This window comes from Seriola lalandi, unplaced genomic scaffold (assembly GCF_002814215.2).
Source record: "Seriola lalandi dorsalis isolate HSWRI2012SDOR001 ecotype SW California unplaced genomic scaffold, Sedor1 jcf7180002054520, whole genome shotgun sequence".
Taxonomy (NCBI): domain Eukaryota; kingdom Metazoa; phylum Chordata; class Actinopteri; order Carangiformes; family Carangidae; genus Seriola; species Seriola lalandi.
In genome coordinates, this window is record NW_019525073.1 from 529,517 (window position 1) to 551,069 (window position 21,553).

A 21,553-nucleotide genomic window follows, 5' to 3' on the forward strand; every position below is an offset into this window, starting at 1 on the left:
ATATATATATATATATATATAATATAAATACTAATCATAATAACAAGTACTGTATCAACCTAAAAAAAAAATCACCTGTGTGTAAAAATATCTTTGGTTTTCATTGGGTGAGGGTGACGAATCCACTTGTTGCCTGAAGTGCCATTGTTTTCCTCTGTGAGTCAACATCTATCCGAGCCACACGTCATTTTTCAAACGTTTTTGCCCAAAACCTCGACATGCGGTGGAACAAGCTGACAGGTGTTCTCAAATATCTTCCAGGTTGGTGTGAATCTGAGACAACTGATCATTGGTATTAACTAAATATCAGTTTTTATCCCAACACAACACTGTGTGTTACAGTCTTTCCTACTTCAATACCGCAATTGGGAGAGATGACAGAACCGAGCATAGATGATTAAAGTGTGCAGTTATTTTTATTTATTTTTTTTGCACACAAGCTAATATCGCAGGTTTAGCACCGAGATAAAATAGACCCTCTCATAATCAAAATGATTGTGGCGGAGATCTGACGTAACCACATTCATTAAACAAGGCTCTAAATCTCCACCTGCTCACTACAGATATGATGATCAGCTAAATACTAAAGTTGCTAAACACTGTAGCTTCAACACAATAATATTACAGTTGCATACATCACATTATTTCATATTTTTTCCTTCTTACATGCTGTAAAAACAGCATATTCAACAAACAGTACCAGGTTTAAAACATCTCCCCTCAGGCCCCTCACATAAAACTTGAAACCTCACACTTTTTGTTGTGATCATGAGGGCTTTGCCTCCTGCCTGCAGGCCTGCACCACATCCTGTTTTTCAATCTTTGTCATACTGTCCAACCTGCTGATTTTGAACAGTCCCTCTCCATGTAACCCCAGCATCCGGTTTTAACCACAAATGCATTGAATACTGTGAGGAAGGCATCGCTGAAAAATGTTTCCTTGGATTGAAAATATAGATGAAATGCAGTGATGGTACTCACACATAACAGTAAGAAAAACATTCCCTGAAGCCAGGACAACCTTCTCTCTCGTCGCCCGGTCGTAGATGCCCACGTGGCATTCGTAAGGCCCATTGTCTGAGATCCGTACCTCTGGGAGCCTGTAAAATAAAAGAGGTTACTCTATGAGTCCATATAATCTTCACATTTCAGACATGTTGATGGAGTTATTCACAAAGAAAACAGTCGATTAGGAAGTGAATAGGCAAGCAAATAAATTAATTAAAGTGAACATGAGATATTTCAATAGTCAAGGCTTTATCGTCACAGCTGTTCACCTGTAGCAACATTATTGTGTTGTCAGTGCACTTTATGAATTGGTGTTCACTCTTATCTGCTCGCTCGCATTAGACCAAAATAAATTGTTAATATGACGTGTCATGACTGTTGTATTTTTGAGGATGCAGTTACAATTTATAATCACAGTTTTGCTAACTTCATTTTAAAAACTGTACTTCATGTAGTAATATAGTACATTTCAGAATATACATCAAAACCTTTACTTAGGCTGCCTGTGTATAATTGCTAAAAGTGTAGCTAAGTGCTTTGACTTGATGCTGCACTACTCTGGTGAATTGTTGAATTTTCATAAGCTCCTTGAAAACAATGAATTCATGATGTATTAATTATGAAGTCTTGTGAAATGTATGAAAAAGTCATTATTATCAATGATTTAGCAATTATATCTTAATTTGTGTATCATTGTTAAAGAGGATAATTATTATATAACGAGTTGCAGTTTTGTACATGTCAAACTTCCCAAGGTCCATTAAGACGACCAAAGAGTCATCTGTAACAGAGATCAATGAGGACACTGGTAATTTAATTTTTAACAAAGCAGCGACTTTAATTACCAATTCTAAATAATTACATGTTACATTAAACAGTTGTTTATCTTTAGATAACCTACGGTCTGTATGTTTTATACATTTTTAAGATGTCTACAGATTTAGGTACAATATGTTTTACTCTTTTCACAGAACTCAAACAATGTCTGGTTTCATTACTTACTTAGGTGTTTTTAATTTAACTCAGCTTGAGTATACACTGGTGCTTCTGAATACATGGGGGATGTAATTTTAGAAAAGATACCTAAATACACTTTTTTTTCCCCCTCTTCTTTAAACTTTTGCTTACAGTTCGGAAAAGAAACAACAGCCAACAATTATTCAGTCTGTGATAGCAGATGGCCATTTTTGAAAGAGCAAGGGAGCGCAATCTGTATTCTGCACTTGGCTAATATGTCAACAGTGATAATCAAAGTGAGACACTACTAGTCACATTTAGCCCCTGTGATTTATTCCCACAAAACAGGAACAATTGTCCTTGCCGCTCGGGTGTTTCAGACGGGGACCTCTGTTGGAACAGCAGCAGGGCGCTCACAGCACCCAGGCTTTAATGAGTTCAGCTGTCTGTGTGTGTGTGTGTGTGTGTGTGTGTGTGTGTGTGTGTGTGTGTGTGTGTGTGTGTGTATGTGTGTGTGGGTTGAGGAGATCACTCTTTTGGAGAGCACTCAAATCTGTGCAGCAACTGTAGATATATATATATATACTGTATATTCTTTCCTCAACAACTATCTTTGAGCTACCCCTAAGCAAGGCACTTTAACCTCCACTAAAAAGCTGAGAGTAGAACACTGGGAGTAAATTTAGCTTATTCCTATTCCTAGCACTGCCTATGAGAAGTCGAAATCCACAAAAGTTCTGATGTACTTTTGGTTTGGTTTGTCGTATCTTTGAACATTGCTTGGGCTGGGAAGGTAACACAATACACATGTGTGTAAAGCAGATTTTCTTAGCTGTCTGCAATTATTTAAAATAAAATAATGACTGAGTTGCTGCCATGACTCACCAGGACAGTTGGGATTCTGAACTTAAATGACCACATTTGACCGAGCCTGTGGTGCATCAACTTGAAGAAAGAAAGTGAACTTTTGCTGAATGAACCAATTATAAACAAATGTTTGACAAAGCTAAGTATATATGAAAAAGAGTGAACACCTCGAGATATAAAGTGAGCTTGTCTCCACAAGCGCTTCCTCGAGGGATAAGCATAAAACAAGTAAAGTCTTCTCTTTTTTTTCCCCACCAGAGTAAAATGATGAGAACAGCACAGTGAATCTCTCTGTGGTAGTGGCGGCGGGGAGGTAAATTGGCTTTGTCTTGGCTGGCTACATTATAGTAAACGCTGATGTAGCCCATTGCTTTGTTTTTACAAACAAAGCCGTAGTCCTGTTACCCACAATCCTGACTGCTGCATTCGTGGATTCGCACTAAGACGAGTGCAAGAGAAAAGAAGCCGGAGATAAGATAATTCAAGGCATGGAAGTACTGCCAGAAGAAGAAGGGTGAGGAGGCCACAAAGAAACCCCCAACCACAGCATTTCTGAGTGGCTGTCTGCTTCTGAAACCTCCACCAGTTTGACAGCATGACACGTCCATCAGAATTAGGAGGAGGAAAAGAGGAAAGGTTGTACTCTTAACATTGAGGCTTCTGTTAAATATTAAGACTGGTGGAATTAAATTTTCAGCACCGCCTCTAATCTTTGATGTCGAGGTGCTGGTCCATTGAGAATCTGATCACACAAAGGGAACATGTGACTCAGAGAGTACTCAAACTCTTCTTTTCTTTTTTTTTCACTGCTGTCTCTCATTTGCTAGTATTGAGTCAGCTAATGTTTGAAATCTTAATTACAATAACATCACCATTTTAATAGAATAACAGAGAAAAACAGCTACATTTTATAAGTGGATAAGATTTTTTTTTCTCAACTTTTGGCTCTGAATACTCGTATAAATCTGAACTCACATCAACTGTGCTATCTAGCTGTAAGCAGCTCTGTAATGTAACTTCACATTAATAAATAGCAGTTTTGAGAGCACTTAAACTGCTTAACAAACATTTATGAGTGTTTTGAGTCCTGCCTGTTGTAACTAAAGTATAGCAAAACTGGATTTATCGCTGGAGTGTGAGTGCATGATTGTGAAGAGTCCCTCTGTTCACAGTTCACATTTTACCAGACAAAACCCTCTGTATCTCCCCCAAAAACCTCTTCCTGTTAATTAGGCTTCGCCTCATGCCTTCCTCTTTTATCTTTTATTTCAAGTTTAATTGTTTGCTTTTCTGCCATATATGAATTCTTTTGTCCTTTACTCTGTTTTTTTTTTTAATTATGGACCTCATTAATCAGTGAGTTATACAAAGCTGACTGGCAGTGACACAAGCCAAAGTAGATGACAAAAATAAGCAAATAAAATAACATAAACAAATAACTCAATTTTTTTTCCCCCAGCCTTGCAGACTAAATTAATATCAGCACAACTTAAACATGGTAAATAAGCAACCAACTGAATAGGTAAGTGAATAAACAGACAGTTTTCAGCAAAGCACATTAAACACACTACAAAATCGCCCCTGTACACCAAAAAAAAAAAAAAAAAAACAGCACATACACATTGGAGATCAATAGCAATGGGCCCCCTTGGAGGAGCAGCAAAAACAGCACACCGCAAAGAGAGATCGATTGTCCCCCAGGAGTTGCATCTGAAAGCTCTTTCCTGTTATGTAGGCCTTCCTCCAGAACTCCTCCTGCCTACAAATGCAAGCAAATTCAACCGGCGAGATGGAGAGTGAAAAAGAGCAGTCTTGACAGAGCAGTGTCTGATAGCTCACCCAGTCAATCTCTGCATCAAATTAACTAGCACATTGTCAGATACTTTTTCTGGCCCGAAGCATTATGGGTGAATGGGTCAGGATTGGCCACTGTAAGCCAGTATATACTCAATGGGAGGCCGAAACAAATTGCCTAGAGGGCATGATGCAAAGAGAGGTGCGTAATCACCCATGTTTCCTTAAGGAATAAGCATGAAAGAAAATGATGAGGATAATACCGTGATTCCCTGAGTGCCAAGTGAGGTGTGATTGGTTTTGTGCTGGCTGGTTACATTATAGTAAGTGCTGATGTGTAGCTCATCTTTCTGTTTTTATCCACAAAGCTGTGGTTCTGTTGTCTGTATCCTAAGTACTGCATTCATGGATTCAAATCCACACAAATGCACAGAAGAACAAAGAAAACACACAAGAAAGACGTTTTGTTGATTAAAGTATCTCTAAAGCCTGATTCAATTTGCATTAAATAGGTTATGTATTGCTTGTTATTCATTACCAATTTAAGAAGAAAAGAAGTTACTTATCACTCTGTAAGAATATTTACTAAAATACATCCTAAAACACTTTTCCTTTGCACCACAAAAATAAACTTAGTGCCACAGTCCTCCAATCCTTAAAAAAAATTATTTTCACTGGAAACAACTTACAACCATATTTTGTCATCTTTTGCTAAATACAATCACATTACCATGACAACACTTCCACGCACAGACGAAAATGATCTCTTTTTCATTGTTTTTCATTCACCTTTGGTGCAAGAGAGGGAAGAATTCACAAATGCAACTGTAATCAAAATAACATTGAAAAGGACATTCTTAACACGACCTCCCACAGGAAATATTTATCAGTTGCTGAAACTCCTTACTGAATTGGGTTAGCTCCTGACGTAACCAGCACAACAAACAAGGCTCACCCTTAGTGTGAAGGGTAAAATAAAAGGCTGGTCTACAAGCATTTCTCCTATGAAATATTAAGACTGAATAGATTATTTTTTGATCACCTTCTACCAGTCAGACTCAGTCAGCAATACAGACTCTCTATTTGTTTTCTATATATGTTGTTTGTCTATGCCCTCTAGAATGACACATAGTGATTTCTGATCCAACACCACTATTGGCAGGTTTGCATCATTTGTCAGTGCCTTCCAAAACCATTGCAAAGCACTTTTTGAAAAATAAATCAGATTTATATCATGACAAGTTGATAACTCCATGGCTAAGGTTTGCTTAGGTTTAGGCACAAAAAGGAGATGGTTAGGTTTAGGAAAAATGTATTGGGACAAGAAGTTCTTTGTTAAAGGGCTATTTTTAAGTTTTTCTCACTGTCAAGTTGTTTCTTGCCGGGACCGGGCAGATTGGAGGCTACAGTGAGTTGCTATGGGAAAGTGATGAGATGGGCCCGGCTAGCTGGTTAGCATGCTAACTTCAGTAGAGGAAAAAAACTTGATAGGGACAAGAGTTAACATTGGTGTTTCTTTCCAAAGCTGAAGACAGCTCTTGGTGAGTAAAGGAATGAAGTTTGATGCTGAACTCGCAGTGTGTGAGTATGAAGTTTGGGTTTAAATACCTAGGTTTAAGGGAGCTTTGTTGTCATGGCAACAGTAATAAATTTGGTTATGATTAGGGAACAATTGTGGTCACACTTAAAAAACAATGTTGATTGTCGCTTGCAAATAGGAAACGAACAGTGGCCTTGTTGGTGCCGTACCACCCGACCGTCACTGCATTGTCTCAGCTAATGCAGGAATCAGGAGCTTGCTAGCATGTGAGACAGCCATAGCAGCATGTTCTAGCCAATAAAACTAGTCTGATGCCTCAGAGGAGTAGTAGATCAAAAATATGTTCACATATTGATTGACAGCTGTGAGCTCCCACCCATGACCTTGGACTTTTCTGACTGGTTAGATGGACGAGGCTCGCTCAGAAACTTTAGAAGGGAATATCTCTGCATTGCAAGGCTGTTCAATAATTCTGGGTCACAGAGGCCGTTGACAGCGCCTCTCCACATTAAGATATGTCATTTCAACAACAAAATATTTAAAAAGATCTACTTAGAATTACTAACTCACAGTGTTATGTCTCCGCCAACCAGTCCAGTTATGGCCAAAAACATGTTTTGTGAGTTAACAGTCACCTTGACCTTTGACCACCGAAATCTAATCAGTGAATGCTTAGGTTGTTCATCACTGCCTTACTGACAAATATTATTCAAAAGGTTTTCTGTCATCTTTCACCTCTTGTTTATGGACACGGTTAAAAAGAAAAATGTTGACAGGAGATGTAATATGAACTTCAGTCTCCTGTGTCAGCATCAGAAATATTTTATGCTCTGGCATCCACCACAACCTTCTCCAATCAGAAGTTTTGCTGCATTATAACAGCATCCCACTAGTTTCACGTTGATTCTTTGAGTGGCTATATGACTCGCATGACAAGACGTTGCTTGTCAGTAAATGTAACCTTAGGTGATTTTAAATTTGAGGCAAAGCCTGATTCTCTGTATGCATATGAGAGAGTAAGGGAGAGAAACTTAACATAAAGACATAACAAAAAGTTTAAAACCATGTTAGAACGTGTAAAACTAAACCTATGTTTGACCTTGGTGTGCTACTTTCATCTTTTGTGAGTTTAAGGATCTTTTGAAGGAAAGAAAAGCAGACTCCAGCTCTCACAATTTGATCTTGAATACTGGCAGTTCTTAAAACTTCAAGTGTCATCAGCGACATGCACGATCTGTCATTTGTCTTACAAGAAGGCTAATCTATGCACTGGCACTTGAATATAGAGAAAGTAACAGCTGCTTCCATTCTTTGAAAGATTATGACTAATAGCTGTCAAAGCCAGACAGGACTAGGCAGTTTTAGACGAAGTCAATATCAATGTCACATCTGAAACTGTCTGATAATTGAAAGACGAAATGTACAGAGCAAAATCACCTCTATTATTGTTACTCTATTATAGCACAAAAATCACATATTGCGGTGAGAAAAAAGGATTCCACAAAAGGAAAAAAGGGGAAAAGCTAAAAATATAGTTTTCTAAAAAATGCTCTGAGTTTATAAAAGATACAAAATCTTGAGGCATTCATTTTGGTCGTACAAGTGGATTTGTGAGACTGCTACGGCTTTGTGCAGAAGATTTAGCATTCTCAGGTGGAAATGGGAGATTATAGCGAGTAAAAATTCAGCTTTTTGCATTTCTTAGTAGTGTTGAGCTTCTCTGTTACACCATGAAAGTAGGACTGTAACCAGTCAGAGGGATTTCTTTTTTTTTTTTTCTCTTGACTGGAAGAGAAAGGTGTGACGGTGGCAGGACTCCACGTTTCTCTCTGGTTAACTAACACAGGCTAAGCGTTCTGATACAGATCCAGATACAGGTCAGTGCAGGTGGCATGCTGGCTCATTTGAACCCCGCCCCTCCCTTTTTCCTCCCTTTGGTGTGTTGTATAAGGCTTCCTCTCACTTCTACTCCACCATATATGAGTGTGTGTGTGTGTGTGTGTGTGTGGCAGGCACACGGTGGCGGGTGCGGGGCGATGTATGTTTTCTGTTTGTGTGTGCATTCATGTTTCCATGTCTGTGAGCATGTAAGTGTGTAGACCATTCCATTGTGATGATGCCTCCTCTCCCAAAGGGGTAGTAGGATTGTCCAGATAAATCATCCTCAGCTGGGCAGCCACATCACACATGAGAAAAAGAGAGGGGAAGACGAGGGGAAAAAATACAAAGTGGTAGGAATGTACATGAACTGAATCAAAGAAAAGCAGCAGGACAAAGATGAGATGAAAGGGAATGATAAACGCATGTACATTACAAAAGGACGCAAAGTGCGAAGCATTCCAGTTTTAAATGAAGTCGAAGATGTGATGTATGGCCATGCACTTCCTGTGTGCTGCTGAACATTTAGAGAGGGATATCTGCAGTAGGAGGAGCACCAGAGCAGAGGGCGCAAGAAATGAGGAGAAGGGGCAGACAGCTGCCAGCCATATTGTTGGGGCCTGGGGTAAAAAAGAGACAGCCCCCAGGATGCTTTAAACGCGTAATCAAGCCAACAGGAGCCAGATGACCCCCCCCCCACTACAAGTCCTTGTTCTTTCTCACAGTAAAACCTGCTAATGCATACACAGTGGGGTTGTGTACGCATTGAATCACAGAGGCTTGAGACATGGGTGAGGCAAGCCTCTGCGTGTTCACCTCTATGATAATGTGCCTGATCTGGGCGGTGCTACCTGGAATATATGCACCACTGCAGCTGGAATAAGGACCAGCCTGGCCAGATGTTAGCTAAATCTTTAACACTGAACTCTTTATCCTGAGCAGAGTTGCTGATTAGTCCGCCACTGCCTCCTGTCCTCATGTAATAACGCACTGACCCCTTCGCCCGGTCGCTCCAGTCTGGCCCGGTCTGACCAACAACAGATGGCTGGGAATGGAGAATAGGAGTTCATCTCGGTGCATTTACTATCAAAACATCAAGAAGTAGTTTGATTATGCAGTGAGTTCACAGTTTTGCGATTCCCCTGCGCTGCAAAACGAATGGAGCAAAACCAGAGCCGGTAATACATACAAGAAGAAGTTAAACAAGGAAGTAGTCTCGTCTGAAATGAAAGTTAATTGATTTTGAGGCTCACCGGACAGTTGATTGGTACACAAGGTCTTCACGTCTGCGGTAATCCTCCATGTGAGAGTAATTGGTATTAAACATAGCATCATAGGTGAAGATTTTCTGCTTGATGGTACCTCCATCTGTGACCTGTGAAGCAAAAAGAGAAGAGCCTTAATAAGATGATTCTTCTAATGATGGATGGGACAGGGCCTATCTTTCTGCCCCTAGAGCTTCTCCCTATGCATAAACTGTTGTCTCACAGCCCTGAGTGGAGATAGTACTCCTGCCTGCAATTACCTCATTGATTCATTTGCAGCCATGATAAGCTCATTCCTTTTAATGCCTAAAAGCAAGGGATTGAAAACCTGCTGACATGATAACATCAGCGAGACAGTCTCTCAGACAGCTGCCGGTATGCGTTCGTGCACATGGTTAAGTCTTAATGAAGACTGACACAGGAAGGTGTTCTGTATGTGTCAAGCAGTCTGCTTTCTGCAGAGGTAATGGCTTGTGACGAGATACTGCAGAGGTAGGGGGATAGGATATTCAAAACACTGGTCTCATCTATTTTTTTTATTTTTTTTATTCTGGGCATGGTAGATGATGGAGTGGTTCTTTCCTTCCTAATATTCACAGGAGTGTTAAAGTCACTTAGCATTTGAGTGACTGTGATTTCTCATCTCCTCAGAAGCCACAGACAGCCATAAAGGAAAAAAGGGTGACAGGATTTTAATGGAGCCACTAATGCTGCTTTGAAGAAGGAAATTGCTGGTGGGCCAGGGATCCTTCTTCCGTTTGCCAGTAAAGATTCTATCTTTCTGATCCAATCCAATCCCCTCAGTAAGGTAAACAACGTCAAAGCATTTCATGATTAGTCTGCATAAAGGACGTATAATGTATACACTGCCTCATGAAGAGACAAAGCTCAATTGTGTTTATGCGAGTATATGATATTGTTGCCTGTGAATGTGGGGTAACTCATATAACCTCTTGCTTCAAGAGAAAACACACTGCTCCAGGCTTAGTTTGCTAAGTGGTACAGCACAGGGAGTTGGCAATGCTCAAACAACGAAAAGCAGGAATGTGAATGTGTCACCTTCAAGTGATAAGACAGAGAGGTTTTACAGATCTAAAATATTTAAGGTCAAGATGCTTGCTTGCATGATTTGTCTTTTTTTTCCCAGCATTCCTCGACTTGAGCATATGATTTTATGATTTTTTCTTTTTTTTTTTTTTAAACATTTGGCTAAGAAAAGTTTTGGCACCCTTGTCAAGGGCTTGGGAGTATTGTGACCATCTGCTCACTTTTAATATCAGTTCAGGGGTGTAGACATGGAGCAACGATGTGGCTTCGTTTTGAGCTACGGAACAGGGAGAGGCAACAGAAAAAGGTCAGCCTCTAAAAGCAAAGCTGTGTTTGAAAATTGTGCTTTCCAACCACCCAGACTTGTGCCGCTATTGCAGTTATAGTAATGGACCTTTTAAAAACCTCACCATAGGGAGTCAAGAGGCATTTCTGCCCGACATGGCTGTACAACGCCGTGTGTGAAAACACTTCTTAAAAAGAATACCACCCTTAACTTTCTTTGATGTATGATACCACATTGGAAGCTGAGTTGCAGCACATTTTTACTGGATTCATAATGAGACCTCACTGAGACATAAAGTGATATATGTTACAGATTAGTAAAGTATGAGGCAAGAATTTATGAAGACAAATGATGCAACGAAACTGTCAATGACATCGGAATGGTTCATTTCCAGTTACTTGTCTCTATCTTTGTCAATTTTACACATGAATAGTGCTCGGGCAAACACTTGTGAGACAATATATTTCTTCATTTCTGTTTGCAAACTTCAAAAACTTATCTGCTTATGTCCCTGTCAGTCTCAGAATAATTAGCTACCATTAATTGTAAACAACTAGAGTCAGACAACAAGAAAATATATATAATTTTTTATGAATGCTTATCATTTCCCTGCTTGCTTGTTTTGAGCAAACCGCAATATTTCACTACAACAGCCACTTCAACTCATCTTGGTTTTAGGTTTATGCATCATGAAGATGTATGCAGCTGTTAAAATTTTAACTTTCAGATTTTTGCATTAGCATATCAGCGTTTTCGGGAGCTGTATTAATCATTAAACACAACACAAAGAGCCACATCCCACTAGGATACTCAGGAAAACACAGAAAAATCATTGCAAAAGCTGGGACATGGGAAGTTGCACGTACTGTACATGTGCGTGTACATGTGTTGACAAGTACACATTAGACAAAATCAACAGCAGCCCTTCAAGTGACCTAAAGCAGCCAGTGAAGTGTTCAACCCTCAGGCAAAAGTGGCTGTGAACAACTGACTGTGTGACTTTACATATGGCGCTGAAACATTTAATCAATTCTGGGTTGGCAAATTGATATTTTAGCTTGTTAGCAGCTGACAGTGATTCATCTTATTAGCATATCTCAACAAGATGCTTATACATTTAAAAGAAAGAAAGAAAGAAAGAAAGAAAGAAAGAAAGAAAGAAAGAAAAAAAGAACCGGTTCTTCAGCTACAGTCCATCACTGAGTTGGCACTAACATGATGCATGATGGCCATGTTGGTTAGATGACACAAATCTTCCACTGGACCGACCTGCTGTACGTCTGTGAGCTTCACATAACTAAATCCAATGACCTTTCCATTATGACAGCTTTTATACCATTAAAGCAGACACCCTGGATGCTCAGCTTCTTTAAAAAGCAAAATCAACCAAAACTAACCGAACTGCATAGCACTATGACATTTTCCAGGATATATCCTTTAATCAATAGTAAGTGAAACCTTCTCCAATGCATCCCATCAAGAGCAACAAAAAACACCATTACCACAATCCAGGGGAGAAAGACATCAGTGTCTAATTGCCATGTGGTCTCCTGGAAATGCAGTGGAAAAACACCACAGCAATGAAGACAAATTGAACAAAGATGGAAGTGCATGTGGATTATCTCTTCAAAAGGGATTTTATATTTATACTTTTATATATAGTATATATTTTTTTATCAGTATTTCAAAGTCATTATTTTCCATCTAACCAAGTGATAATGAAAGAAAATTCACATTGCTATTATGGCATGAGGGAGAAACAAGAGACATGAGTGTGCTTATGAGCAAGTACAGGCTTATAAATCCCTGCAGGAAAGCTCACCTCCTTTCTATCCAAACACATGGCAGTTGACTTTAGAGTTACAAGGCTTCATAAGCCGATGTGAGAATTCTCTGTTGGCCCTGAAGTACTGAGGTGAGTTGGAGACATTTTCTAGCCATCTCCTCTTTCACAGTTCATCTAATCCAACAAGCATTACAATTGCTTCCATCCTCCCTCTGAAAAACCTGGTGGATAATGCAGGTGTCAGATTTCTGGTTGTCTGGAAGCCACGAGGACCAGAGAGAAGATTTCTGGCTAAGACGGGTCATCTCTGTGGCACCCTCTCTTTATCTATCCCTCCTTAATGATTTCACCTCTTAATTAAGACTGACCTGTAAACCCTTGTGTAATAAATCTGAGAGACTCTCCCTATCCCCACAAGGGGAACTGTTTGTTGTATAAATGACTGACTATGGAAGGAATAGAGCAGTGAGAAGGGAGAGAGTGCGAGGGGAAAAAGAGAACCAAACTGTGCCAAAATGGCTGTACAAGAGGGAGGGCAAGAGGGAGATGACTACTCTTTGATTGCAGAAAAGCACCATTGGGGAGGCAAAGCTTTGCTACAACGGCTTTGTTGAATCCAGGCCATGCAATGCATGTGAAGCACAAAGGAGGCAAACCTATCCAACCCTCGGCCATCTGGAGATATGAAAAGACAGGCATGGGTGGTAGAGAGTCAGATACCCCTCCCTTGTCTGCATTGTGGCAGATAGTGCATATTGGCTGAGGGAATAGCCAGCAGGCAAAAGAAGCGTCCACGACAGGTAGCTGACAATGGGCTGAGTTTGAGGGTGCTCAAAACAGGGTGCTGCGCCTCTCCGGAGATGCGATAATGCTAAGCTCTCTCCAGACAGAGGGTGCCCTGTATCGTTCTTGGCCAGTCAGATGTGCTGGTTCTCTAATGATGTTCAGGGTCAGATTAGGACTGGGTCTCAGGGGTTAACCAAAGCTCTCCTCCCGCTGCCTGTCTGGGGTGGGCCTATTTATAGGCTGCAGCTGCATCAGCAGCCACTGGAGGAAATTCAGCTAACACACTGCAGGCCAACTGTGAGAGATTCAACCTGAATCCTGCTTCATAATTTCAGGCAGATGTCAGAAAATCACTACAGCAATCCTTTTTGTCACATTTTCCAGGCTAGTTAAGACGAGAGATGAATTATCAAATGCATGTCTTTTCTGAATATATATTAATCTCCACGTACAAAGATACGGAGGACCTCCTGGAGTTTAATGTTATGCAAAGATAGGGTTGAGCAATAACACTACGCTCTTCACATGGTGTCTTATAAGTAGATGATAGAAATTCACGGTTTATTCACTTTTCTTTGTGATCCAGATCTATAAATCTGACACTTCCATGAGATGGACAGCAGCATGGCTCTCAAATAATGTCTTAATGAGATTAATTCCCATTCAGTCGCTCATTGAAAGACTTAGACAAGCAGCAACAAAAGAGATGATCAGAGCATTGTCATGAACCGGCTCGGCACTTTCCTTCATATCCATGCTAATTCGCCTAATATTATTATTTAACAAAGTGTCTTTTTGAAACAGGGCAGAATCATTGTCTTACTTGTAAAATTGCTGTAATTGATGTATACAAGAACAAAATTTATAGAAATCAAGACCTTACTGTATATTTCACTGAACAGAAAGTGCTTTAAATCCAAGACACTTACTTCTAATGTCTATTTCTGTACCCATAAAATAGTGTTATAACACAGATTTTACTATAATAATTCTCTTTATGATTTGCAATATCCTTTCTTCTGTTTTCTTCGACAGTTAATTGTTAGGTCTTATCAGGATCATACTGAAAATCAAACGGTGCATCTCAAGTGGCTTATCCTGTAAACAGTAGCATGTGTTCAGTATCTTGATTAATATACATAGATGGTAATAAAACATAAAGCACACAAAACAAAAAAATATTTGGAATATTAATAGGAAGATGACAGACCGGTATTACAGCACAGAGCCCCTGTTAAATTCAAAGGCACAACAAGCTATCTCTGTGCCGTTGAGCTACTGTGACAAACAGGTAGACAACAGCACTGCACACTGAGAGGTGTGCTGAGTGTGAGGTAAGGGAGTGCTAAGGTACAATAATAACACACCAGGCCCCAGTGAGGTAAGAGATGGAATTCCCTGTCATTGCTTTTATGGAGCACAAAGCATGATATACTAGTGACAATACAGACCAAAGTGTTGCAAAAGTGTTGTGCCTAAAACAATGCAATAAACCAAACAAAATACGATGCGGCGGGATAAAAGCGCGTCGTGTATTAACTTTATTAGTCTGCAGCACTTAGAGCTGCCAAGTGTAACTAGGGGGAATGCTGAGGTGTTGATATGGTACCTGGGCCTGCTGACTGAGGAGGTCCATAAGTGATGGCTATGTCCGTCCATGTGCTGTGTAATGTTGATCTTTATTCAGGGACCAGATCCTGTGTGCAGCATTGGTGGCCCTGTCTCTTAACCTGTGCATTTACAAGCTCTGCGTGCTGTGCTCCCATACCGACTGCTGAGTGAAAGAGGACTTGGTTAGAGGGACTTCATGCTTCAAATGACAGAAGCATCTCCTCCCCTCTGTCTGTCACTGCTATCAGTGAGGAACCTCAGCTAATAAAGGCTTGTAGCTAATTGATGATGCAAACATCTACAGTCATTTTGGTGCTCTGATTGGCTCATCATTAGCGATGCCTAGCGATACCTTTACAGTAAAATTGGTTCAAAGCTTGTGACAGGAATTCAACAAATATTTTCGGTGTGATTTTGGGACTTTTATTAGAGTGATACCACATGGCAATGCTGTGATCATCTCTTTAGTTAGTTTCTGTAAAATCTAATGAAAATCTGTGACTGCTATTGGTCCCTGACATATAGCTACTTTATACTCAGTATTTGTCTGTAAAGTATTAAAATGGATATATTAACATAACAACTTTAGATTCAGTGGCAATGCTTACAAATCAGGAGCTTTTGTGCGTTACAAGTTTTCAATCAGTACCATTGTCTATATGCACATACAGGCTAAAGAAGGGCAGCATCATTACAGTAGAATCTTTTTTTCTCTGGCCTGTTATTGGTGTCACATGCTCCCACTCTGCTGTCAGGCATTTTCATTCCAATATTACAGAGTACAAACAGGTTGTGATTGGCTGCTGCTGGAGCTGCCAGATTACATACGAGGATTAGAGCTGGGCTTCATGAAAACGGTGCCACCGACAGGAACAGACCAGCTGCATTCAGCTGCACCCTGGAGGTAGCAGGGTGAGGGTCAGGCGCAGCCAGGGTATAAATTCAGGCAGTTAAGCGTTATGCAAGCGTGTTATCTAAAGCTATCTGAGACAAGGCCATCCAGAGATGGTTATTATGGCTGTCATTCTGAGGGAGACAGGCTGTCTGTGGGCTGACAGTGAGGAGGTGATGAGATCAAAGCAGGTCAGACTTGTTGGAGACTGCTGAACTATAGTATATAGCTATAAAGTTATTATATATATAGTAAGGCAGCATTGCCCTACCATACCATACTTTTGTGTGGTAAAAATGAAAATATTAAATTAAGAAAAGCATGTAAAGGGCTCTTTCTTTCTGAATGACACATAAAATTTAGATGCATGAGTGGTTTGGAAAATCAGGGCAAAGGATCAGTCATCTACGTCAACAATTACCACTGAGCCGCCCTTAAGCAAAGCACTTCTGACTAAATAGCTCAGTGAAGCTGATTACCTAACAATAGAAAACTGAGGTTGATCAGGGCAGGTCTCTGTGAATGTTCACCATTTTAGCAGTACAATGCTTGGGCGCTGCCGGGAAATTTTGGGCACCATGAAAAGATATCACATTCACTCCACCAGCACAGGCCACACCAACCCTGAAAATATAACACTGTGCAGACATGAGTGCATACAGTGGAATTCACTATATGATACTGATAGACTGATACCTTCTATAATAATAATTCAATCATTTTATTTTTTCCACAATTATGAAAAAAGAAATCCCCACAGACCCCCCATCTATTATGCCAACTGACATGCCATTCAGCGCAATGCCGCTCATCTCCTTCTTCACTTGGGAGTGGGGCTGGTTCATATGGGGATGGAGAGACAGAGCTGCTGTGCCTGCATCTGTTGGGCCTGGCACCAGTCAGTGGTAGGGACAACTGATTTAATATGAATAGCTGGCTTAAAGTTTGCCTGCATTGATTAAATGTCAGCTAAAAGAAAAGAGAAATGTAAACACTCAGAGTTTTATGTGAAGATTATAAGTAGGCTATTTTAGTATGGACTAAGCTAACAGGTTAATATCCACCACTCAAAGACTACACTCACTTTTCTTTGTGAAAAATTGAGTGACACACTCTCGTCTTTCTTTCCTTTCTTTTTTTCTTTGGCAGCCACATTTTTCGGTTTTCGGGGACAGGACCGAGGTCAGGGGTATGGGCTGGAGGAGTAATAAAGAGGCTCTCTGGATGTTTACTTTTTGCCAAAATCATGAAAAGAAAGAAGAGTTTTATTAGTACATTGTAAATTAAATATTCTATTAATGGTGATAGGATGATAATTTTTACCTGATGTTCTAATAAGGCCCCTGTCAGTCACAGGCACCCCATATGGTTGCTAATGTGCTAATGATGGCGCAGCTGACAAACACTGTTCATGCACAGGAAATGCCCCCTTCAAAGGACTCTATGATAACGACCATAGCTGTGTGCAGAGTAAAAGTTATTTACTATTTCTCTTTATTTATTATCTTTATTACAGCAGGAAATTCTCAAACACAAACGAAAGCATGAGTGTACTGAGTAGAAAAATATGAATCAGAGGAATGACTGCAGAAAAGCAGGTATTAAAACTGAAACTGAATAAAACATCCCATCATTGAAAGCTTTAAAAGGCAGAAATACAATAGAGGATTGCGTAACATCAGTAATTAGAGGCATATTATGTAATACAGTGACTTCAACTACATATCAAAGAGTTCCATCAAGGACAGGCAGGTAATGAGATTCAGCACAGAGGGAAGAACATCATTGTGGGCACTTGTTCTTAATCTGTTTGATCAATGTGCATTAAGTGAGTCCACGTTCACACCTGCCTTTGACAGTGTCTTTATTCAGACAGCTAGCCGGCTGTCAGAACCTGAGCAAGTACTGTAGGACACAGAGGGAGAAATGGAGAGAAATCTGAAGTTGCATAGATGACAAAAAATACAATTGACTATAAAACATGATTTGCATTAGCTCCAGCCACTGAAAGAATCTAAATCTGATGATGAATTATGAAAAACACAAAACATACTCAATATATTCATTAAACTGTTTTGGAACTGACTCAATATGACTGACTGACTGACTGACTGACTGATTGAAGTTATGCCATTGGTCGGCCACTGTGTGTTATAGTTTTCCCATTGCTAGTTCTTTCCAAATCATCTGGCAACATTTTTCTATTGCATTATCGGGGGGGGGGGGTTAACAGGCGGTGTGGACAAATTAGCGCCTATGTCGCTAGATTTAAAGTCCTCAGGCAAATTTCTTTTTTTTTTTTTTTTAAAGCACCTAGCGATAATTCGAGTAACTTTCTGTAAAAACCTTAGCTACTTCCCATAGAAGACAGTCACCAGTATTGCTCCAAGAGCGTGAGGTAGGGTTCTGCAGGAACACCTTTTCTATGCTGACCGCACAGCAGCTGACAGACGTGACAGAGCCACTACCTTTCTCTCTCTGTGATCATTTTACAGGTAAATATAGCCAAAATCAAAGCACAGCCATTGTCCTTAACTTATGTGTATGGTGAGTTTGTCCGAAAAATCGGGATTTTTAGCAGCAGCAGAGCAGCAGCTTGGAAATGGCCCGGGAGTGGCTGTTGGTTAATATGTCGTCTTCATGGGGCATGTTTGAGTCCCTGTTTCATTCCTGTTCATCCCTGTAGCGACTGTTTAGCAACATTTCGAGCAGCTTTAGCCACTTTCCATTGAAAACTGTTGTTTAAAGCGGTTCTAAAACTGCTTCCAACTATGTCTTCACTTTTGTACATTGAGCATACACAGTCCAGCCTTGTACTTGGTTTTAATCTAGTGTTGTTAAAGGAATTGAGACATCACTTTCTTCAGCTGTTAAAACACACTGTATGTTTTGGTCATAATCATAAGTGGAAGACGTGTAGTATGTTTTCCTGGATTTTGCATGCATTGCGTTGCCTCTGTGTCGGCCCATTTGTGTTCCAAACCAGATGATAATCAGTGTCACCTTATTTACTTTTTGACAAATAAATGCACTGGGATTTGTCTTGGATTTAGTCGCTGCCGAGACATGACCACATTTCAACAGGCACAATACATTCCTAAAGTATACCAATGAGGTCTTCAAAATTCAGTCCAAGTCTGTGGCATCTAATTTCATTACATGTGCCTCTATGACTATAAAAAGTATTCTGCTCCACATATATTCTGTTCCATTCGTTACACTTCCCAGCGTTCCCTCCACTCTCAGAGCTGCTGTTTCCACTGGCTGAATCACTGTTTTGCCTATCTGACCTCCCGGCTACCGAGGCCTTACTTCACCCAGAGCCACTTTGTCCCTGTTACTGTATGCACACGTTGCTTCATATGTAAATCACAAAACAATTACAAATAAGGATGACTGCACTCAACATCGACAATGTAGGCCTATTGTGTCACAGTCTATACAACTTATGAGCGTGAAAGGCAAGCTGCGTGGCAGTGTGTAATTAAGTGGCCGCATATGTGAGTTATGGATGTTAACTTTGGGGGTTTAGAGAAGTGGAATGAGCAACACTGTCCTCTGTCTTAACATCTTACACTGATATGAACACATAATTGCTGAGTGGAAGTAGTCAGTGGTCATCAGTAACTCTAGCAGTAGTGTGTGGCTAATACATGGGGATTGTGTGTGCGCTTGTGTGTGTGTGTGTGTGTGTGTAACTCCCCCAGGCAATATGTGCACATCTCAATGTGTTATCGGACAACAAGCCGGTTATAAGAATGCTGCTGTGCTACTGTGAGTGATCTGTTAAAACATGCCAGCACAAGTGTGACTGGTTGCCATCTTGTTAAAGGAAAGCCTAGGGAAATAGATTGAAATATTCAATTATATATATCCTTTATTATATAAATAATGATGAAGTTTTGTCCACCAAACCTATGTCCAACAACATTTGTTCCCATTTCATTCTATATATCACAGATGGGTTTTGGCTCAGAGGGGCACACAAGTTTGAAAACAGATGGTCTTAAAAGACATTAGGGCCACAGTGGACATAACAAGTCTGCATATGTTTGCAGCTTCACAGTTCTTTTCCTCCCTGTCTTTTTTTTTTTTTTTTTTAATTCCTTATCCTCCAGTTTATTGGAGCCACCATCTGCATCTGCTGCTTGATGGATATATGGGGAGTGTTATTCAATGCATAAATCATAAAGCAGGTCGTGAGCAAACAACAGAATGCTGAATTTGGCAGAATGCTAAAATAGACAAAAGGTTTTTGTTTTCTTCATAAATTTTATGAGCGAGTTTATTATGATAAAGCATTTTCTGTCTTCATGCTGTGAGAAAATTTATCACTGGAGCTGCCCTCTGACAGAAATTGGTTGAAAGCAGAAATTCACATTGGGATTACTGTGCAGGACAAATTTAAAAGGTTCAAGCAACATCTCACCAAGTGATTGATTTCATCTACAAACACAGTGGGTTCCACACAGTTAATGTCAACATTGCTCCCTGTGCATAAAAGCATTTTTAGAAATTTTGTTGAATGTTATTTTATATATGTGATAAAACGGGTTATGAGGGATTAATGTATATTTTTGAACTGATCCTTTAAAAGCTCCGTGCAAATCCACAGACTATGTATTTAAGTTGGTTCGAAACATTTATCTGTCTGTACAGTACAGCATAGGGCTCATTTCATGCTTAAATACAAATTTCTAATCCTTAATGTGGCATGGGCCCTTTTTCCAATTTTAATAAGACATGCTTGAGTTAAACTAAGGAAGCAGACAGTGGCTCATATTATTTATTCCTAATGCTTGTTTCCAGGGTGATTTTGTCTCCTCATTCAACTACGCTAAGTAATGAGGAACAAAAAATTCTAATTCAATTTCAGATGCTTTTATTTTTCTCATTTACTCCACACAACTAATCTCATGTTCCACGGCTTTATCGTTTTTTGTCTTGACGTGTCTACAGTGCAGACAGGATTTGATGGTAGCATGATACCTTTATTGTTCCCAGACACTAAATTCATATCCTAACTTAAACATAATACTTCAGGGCCATGATGACACAACATTAATTAAGCACCAGAACACTGCTAATATCGACGCATTATGAGTACAAAACCTCTTTGCAAACATCTGTTGTACCGCCTCCAGTGACTCAGGTTGATTTATGATATTTCAAACAACAAATCTTTAATTAAAGTAAAACCGTTCTCTCTGTGATACTTTCACAACCTTTAATCTTTCCAGCTTATGTCCACTCTAGTAGAGGGGAAAAGCGCCAAAACACTTTTCCCCCCCAAGTGTCTTTACTTGGAGATAAGAGCCTTCCACTTCACAAATGGTGACCTGATGCTTCTTAAATCAGGTGCTAATTAGCAACACTGGCTGTGAGTTGAAGGCAGTCTGAGCACAGAAAAAAATCCCTCAGATAATTATTTTTTTAGCCAAATCCAAATAAGGAAAATTTAAATTTTTTCCTTCTTTTCATCTCTTACATTTAATCAAAATGCACTTGCTCACCTCACATTAGTGGGAGAACAGTTATGTTGAGATGAAATCCCATGTGTTTTATGTGTTACAGCTGCACCTAAGTGCTAAGTGCCATTAGGGTATGGTAAACATATCCTGCTATGCAAGACAACAACACGCTGATTGGAAGAAAATAAATCCAATCGCAACATTACCTCAACTTAAATAAAAGGTCAAACGGGAGAGTAGTGCAGGAAATGAAATATAATGTGTCTGTTAGCAGGAAGATCATGCACTCGCAGCAGAAGCCAATTAAGTGCTATAAATGAATCTGTGCTATATGTCAACATGTAGCCCACCCCCCCCACCCCCCA

The 21,553-nt window shown here is 39.9% G+C and overlaps 1 protein-coding gene across 2 annotated transcripts in view; it reads right to left on the minus strand.

Moving 5' to 3' along the window:
* igsf21a (immunoglobin superfamily, member 21a) overlaps positions 1-21,553 on the minus strand; it is a 163,036-nt gene that overhangs the window by 60,597 nt on the left and 80,886 nt on the right. For both annotated transcript variants that reach the window (XM_023414009.2, XM_023414010.2), the window contains 2 exons: positions 9,298-9,419; positions 982-1,100 (listed from right to left, as the gene is read on the minus strand). In XM_023414009.2, coding sequence (XP_023269777.1) covers positions 982-1,100; positions 9,298-9,419 — 241 coding nt within the window. The remainder of the gene's footprint in view (positions 1-981; positions 1,101-9,297; positions 9,420-21,553) is intronic.